Below are 6,000 nucleotides of genomic sequence, written 5' to 3'. Positions count from 1 at the left end.
GATAAAAATCGCATTGTACTTGCATGAAAATCACACGCCACTTGCATGGCACTCGTCCGACTTTTCAGAAACTACTTTGTACCATTTTTTTTTTAACGGTGTGATGTAGTGACCACTGTGTCCGCTAGGGGGCGCTGTGTGGATGTCCGATGAGAGAGGATGAATGGCAGAGTCATGAGTGACCATTATGTATGTCAAGGTGGGTGGCCTTGAGATGGAGACTGATGTGTGTGTTGATCAGCAGTGATACTGCTGACGTGTTGTGTCAATGTGTCAGGGAGAAGTCTCCAGGTAACTGGGGAGACAGGCGGACCCAGTTACCTACAAACCCACCCAGCGGGTGTGTTTAACAACGCTATTCCAAAGTGTGTGTGAATGGTTCAAGGACCTATGATGAGGTCATAGCCATGTGACCCGTGGGCGTGGCTACGGACCATATAAGGTGGCCAGGGTAGGTCACATGTGGTGAATGCAGGGACCTGGTTGGTCCGTTGTGAAAGGTCCCGCTGGGAGATGTGTCTCCTGGCTAACAGCATGTGGAGTGGCTGTGTGTAATGGCTACACGTGCCTGGTGATTCCCGGAAGGGAATGGATGTCTGCAGCATGGAGAAACAGCCATGAGGAAACCCGGACGTGGGTGAGATAACTATGAGGCTGAAGAGCCTGTGTATGCCAACCTGTGTGACCACAGGGAGGACAGAGAGAAGCTCTGTCAAGGACGCTATGCTGATATGAACTTTATGTTGCTTGCTTTGGTTTATGCTGCATCAATAACTTCATGGACTATAATGGTTTTATGGAAAACCCGTGCTGGATCTGGGTTTGTGGCGGCTAAGAGAGTGATCCCCTATGTGAATGACAGCACTACCTCACAACGGTCATGGGTATAAGCCATAACGGTAATGTGAGAGACTGTGGTCCCACCTCTCTTCAGGTCATTGACCAGGTCATCCCGTGGAGTTCTGGGCTGATTCCTGACCTTTCTCAGAATAATCTGAGGAAGTCCGCTGATCTCTATTCTGGAGTATTACTTTAAGTAATTTTCCTCAAATAAAGAAACACCACCACAGCATAAACTTATTATTTTTTTCTCTTTCTGAGATGAAAACCGCATTTAATTTGTCAACACATTCCTCCGTATATTGTTCTTTGTCCTTATGCAAGACAATGAGTGTTATACACAGTGTACCACCAGAAATAAACTCCCAAATCGTTACCATAGCAACAAGATTCATTCTTTGTATATGACAGCATATAATCAATATGAGTCATGTAAATGGGCTGGGTCACCACCGCTAATTTTCTGTTCTGTGTTTCATTACCGTGCTTCAATTCAAGACTGGTTAATAAAACTAAAGAATAAATGACTCCTTGATTGTATGACAGTCCGTGGCGACCCATTGTGCCTTTAGAGGATACGTGTTCAATGAGTGGGGTAAGAATATTTTCGGATCTAATTTTCTTTATTAGCGCGTCATCTGCATAGTGGCTTCCGTTTATAACTAGGAATGAAAGAAATTGTTTTATGAATGGGATCAGTAAAGGAAGAGCTGAGCCCCATATCAGGTGGCGGCTCAGGACTTCTCAGGAGGCCTGGTCACTAGGCTTCACACGGTGTCGTGGCGTTGTGTAGGCCTCATAAGCACCACAAGTATCAGTCAATGAAGTTGACAGGACCCTGGTCTGGCTGCCACAGAATACCGAGGTGGACTCCGGACCAGGGTCCTGCAAATCTTGCTCATCTCTAGTTGTAATACATTAGCGTTAATGGAGTTATCCACAACTGTTTCATTTTTTTTTCACTATGGGACTAAAAACTAACAGGCAGGTAATTGCTAACTACCTACCTGTTCTAACCGGTGTCAGCTCAGAGCCGTACATATTTATGATTTCCTATGGGGCTAATGCACATGACTGATTTTCTCAGATGATGATATTCTATGGGGCTGTGCACATATCTGATTTTTTTCATCGGACCAAGTATCATTTTTAGGCCGCGGACAAACTTGCGCGTGCAATGCAAGAAACTCGCCTCAATACCCGGCACTGCCGCCGGCACTCGGGACCGGAGTGTGCGGCTGCATGTCTTTCTATGCAGCTGAACGCTCCGGTCCGAACCGCTGCCGGCAGTGCCTGGTATTGAGGTGAGTTTCTCGCATTGCACTCACAAGTGAGATAAGCACCTATACAGCCATACCATTACTTCTGTATATAAAAATGTACCGGGTTCCTTTTAAGTCTACATGAATTATATATAATATTTCGTTATACTGTATAACGCACGTGAAATATTTGTGTCTACAGACGGCTTTGTGCACCTGTACGACAAAGACTCACCACGTCAGTGCACTTACATGTGTTTTGTGCATTATTGTAGCAGTAAATTCCACATCACGGTGACGTGCTCATACTACAGCTCCAAAGGGCTAAACAAACAGGAGACAGCGAACAATGTTATATATCAGATTCAGTGACATAAGAGCTGGGGAAATACAATATCTGTGTACTTAGGAAGAAAGAGCTGACAGCTTGTTAAAAGATAGAAACTTGTGCTGGCTGTCAGTCATGGCACTGGCAATGTGAGTGCCTGCCCGCCTGCCTGCCTGCCTGCAGAGCACACCCTCCTACATGAGCCTGTCTGGGCTGATCCATACACTTGTCCATTAAGAAAGTGTTCCCAGCTTCACATTAGGGTTGCACTTAAGTCTTACAGCCGCTCTGTCTTCAGCTGTGCTGCAGTTTCTCCTCAGACCTGAATGTCTTCTGTGTAACTCTACAGGATGGAAGAAGCTGAGCTGCTGAAGGAAAGGCTCCTGGCCATAACTGTAAGTCCCATTTCTTGCAAATGTGTCTTATTACAAGGGGGGAATGTAAGGTATATCCTTTATATTATCAGCAGAATTGCATGTAGCAATGTTGATGTCTGAACAGTGATGTAGAACTAGATTGACAGACATGTATGGGAGCCTCATGGATGGCATTACCCCTCATTGGGCATTAATGCCAATGGCACTGTGACAAACTACTGATCAATCATTTGGATGGATTTCCAGCTACTTAAATAATTTCATTAGGACACTTGGGTACGGACCTTTGGGTCCTTTGTGTAAAAACTTCTACATTGTCTGCTTCATAAAGTTAATGCTGGGACATGTATGTTTGTATATGGAAACGTGAACACGGTGCCATAGATTGGTGAACCGGTCACCAACATACATGCACATGGGCACAAGTCTAAAGAACTACAGGAGTCCTTTTTTTAAAAAAAAATGCACATGTCTGCAACAATAAGCCATGTGTATATAATATATATATATATTATACCAGCAGGTATATTCTGGCAACAATGGCATATGTGTCTATAAACACAATATAATATCAACTGATCTGTAATCTAAAATCTAGTATTACTTAAGTTTCCAAATAAAGTTTCTGTTCACATTGATCTGTCGTGATTCAAAAGATCGATCCAGCACAGACATAGCCGTGTGATTGGGCCCTAAATTAAAGGGGCAGAAGCCATAACATAAATGAAATTAAAATATTAATGAGATTCTCTTTTTCCTCCGGAATTATTCCGATGTTGCAACTTCATGTATCATGAAATATTACGCTTTCAGTGGGTGCGGTTGGGAAGAAGTAGAAGCTTTGACTAATTAATCCTTTGATGCTTATACCTTTTCAAGTTATTACTGTAATTATTGGAATTATGCTATATTTTTATCTCATTATGCCGGTGTAATATGGTAACGTTTGCATCCATCAACTCTTCAGTGAAATTGTCACTTTTATATTTTTTCCGAAATCCTGTTTTTTTTGTTTTTTGTTGTTTTTTTTCTTCCCTCCTAGGTATGTCAAAGAAATATTGTCAGTGACTATTAGGCTACGTTCCCAAGTTGAGCTTTTGGTGCATTTTTGATGCTGTATATTTCTTCTGTGTCAAAAATGCAGCGTTTTACAGTTCAAGCAAAGTAAATGGGATTTATAGAAATCTCCTACCCACTGAGTTTTTTTTTTTAATCTCGATGTAAACTGACCTGCGGTGCGTGTTTCAGATCTGCAGCATGACAATTTATTTTGCGGGTATGCTGAGTTTTCCCTATAGATTTGCATTAGTTGTAAGAAAATCCTCAACAAAAAAACGCATGTGCATTTCGCGGCGGAACCGCATCTAATCCGCACTTGACTATGTCAACACAGTTTTCTCAATGCCAAATACCAGGAAGTATAAAAAACAGAGAAGTTTACCAAATAATGAATATCTTTACTATTTAATGTTTCCAATTGCATCATACTGCAAATTAAGAAGTTTAAAGGGAACCTGTCACTCAATTCATGCTGCTCAAACCACGGGCAGCATGAACCAGAGCCTGGCTGCACATTTTTAGCCAAATGTGTTTTCCTCTGAAACACACTGACATTACGGAGAAAATATAATTTGAGGAGCTTCTCTATATGACTGACAGGTGTCACTGTCATGTGGAAGAGAGCTAGCAATCAGAGAGCGGTGCGAGGTAAAGCCCGCTGGGAGATCCACCAGACTATTTGTGCCTATTGAGTTTCAGAGGAGCAAAACTTACCTGGCTGCAATCATGCAGTGAGGCTCTAATTCATGCCGCCTGTGGTTTGGGCAGTATAAATGAAATGACATGGTCCCTTTAAACCTAGTGACTACAGCCTTATGCCCATAGTGCAGACTTTAAAAAATCTATTCCCCTCCCCCCATCTAGTGTAGCTCGGCATCGCCTTTGAAGACTCCCTTGTACAATGTTGCTTCTACCCTTATTGTGTCCTTAAAGGGAACATCTCACTCACGTCCCCAAATGTTAACCTGCATATAAGAGGTTAATCTACAGGTTAATAGCGTTCTGAAGCTGCACGGCCGACACACTGAAAGATAGCTGCTGAGAGGAAATGGACTTTGTTCCTCTTTGCAGCCTCCAGCTTTCAGTCATAGAGGTGTGGCTTCAGTCACCGTTCAGGACATAGCTGTGTCCACACCCCGACACTGACTGACAGTTGGCTCTACAGTGCATCAGTACAGATCCGGCTGTCAGTCAGTGCTGGGGCGTCGGGCTCACTGTACTAAATGGTGCCTTTATGAATGAAAGCTGCAGGCTGCTGGGGCCAAAAAGTTGTTTTCCTCCTAATAGCTTGGCCTTCTTTCAGTGTGGCGGCTGGACAGCTTCAGAACATTATTAGCCTGCGGGTACACCCCATATCTGCAGGTTAATAGCATTTGTGGATATGACAGGTTCCTTTTTAGTATCTCTAGGTACATAGCCATAGGGGATTTAGAGGTAGAAGCGCCTCTGCCATGTAGGAAACCACCAGTATTACACATGGCACGGGTGTATGAGTCTTTATTAGGGCCCTGAAGCCTCAGAATACACCTTGAGTATCTGTATTTACAATGTTGTGGTACCTGTAAATGGATTGTGACGGCATTGTTAGCACATTATAACCTTCTGCAACTTTTCATACAAACTATAATTTTTGTAAGTCCTCATTCTAATATTGTACGTGAAAAAAATGGACCGACTTCTGTCAGTGTTTAACAGAAGTGATTTTCTTGTATTTAAAAAAAAATGCAAAGCTTCTCTTACCAGAGGAAAAGTAAAGTACAAACACATCACCACTTCTGTATTTTTCACCCACTCCTGGTCTAGGCTTTCAAATACGAATGTAAAATAGTGAATATGTGAACGTGGCCTAGCAATGTTAAAAGATGGACAGCGTGCTGATGGTCTACGTTTGCTGTCCGTGACTTCCGTGGACGCATATATGTGTACTAGATGGAGGCCCGATAGCATTGCATCAGGAGGGCGGTAATGTCACAATGGGGGCAGGCTTTGCAGCGTTGAGAATCTCTCCCCCCATGTGCTCACCCACCTATCCCTTTCTCTTTCCCCCTGTGCTGACTTCTCCCGTCTGTGCTCTCTTCTTTGTCCTGTCTATCCCATTTGTTATCCCCCTTGTCTGCTGTCTCTCTCCTTCGTG

The 6,000-nt window shown here is 43.3% G+C and overlaps 1 protein-coding gene across 2 annotated transcripts in view; it reads left to right on the top strand.

Moving 5' to 3' along the window:
* The first annotated feature begins 1,326 nt into the window (after positions 1 to 1,326).
* The window catches only part of PALMD (palmdelphin), a 48,440-nt gene continuing 43,766 nt past the window's right edge, over positions 1,327 to 6,000 (top strand). Inside the window, exons 1-2 of one of the 2 annotated variants that reach the window (XM_073571386.1) lie at positions 1,327 to 1,435; positions 2,780 to 2,825. In XM_073571386.1, coding sequence (XP_073427487.1) covers positions 2,781 to 2,825 — 45 coding nt within the window. In that variant the 5' untranslated portion in view covers positions 1,327 to 1,435; position 2,780. Of the gene's footprint in view, positions 1,436 to 2,658; positions 2,826 to 6,000 lie in introns of those variants that run through there. The other variant, XM_073571385.1, reaches the window with a different exon arrangement.

The sequence above is a fragment of the Dendrobates tinctorius genome, unplaced genomic scaffold, assembly GCF_039654945.1.
Source record: "Dendrobates tinctorius isolate UK_male_01 unplaced genomic scaffold, ASM3965494v1 ptg000029l, whole genome shotgun sequence".
NCBI lineage: Eukaryota > Metazoa > Chordata > Amphibia > Anura > Dendrobatidae > Dendrobates > Dendrobates tinctorius.
Note: the sequence above shows the minus strand (reverse complement) of the source record. Positions and strands in the feature narration are given on the sequence as shown.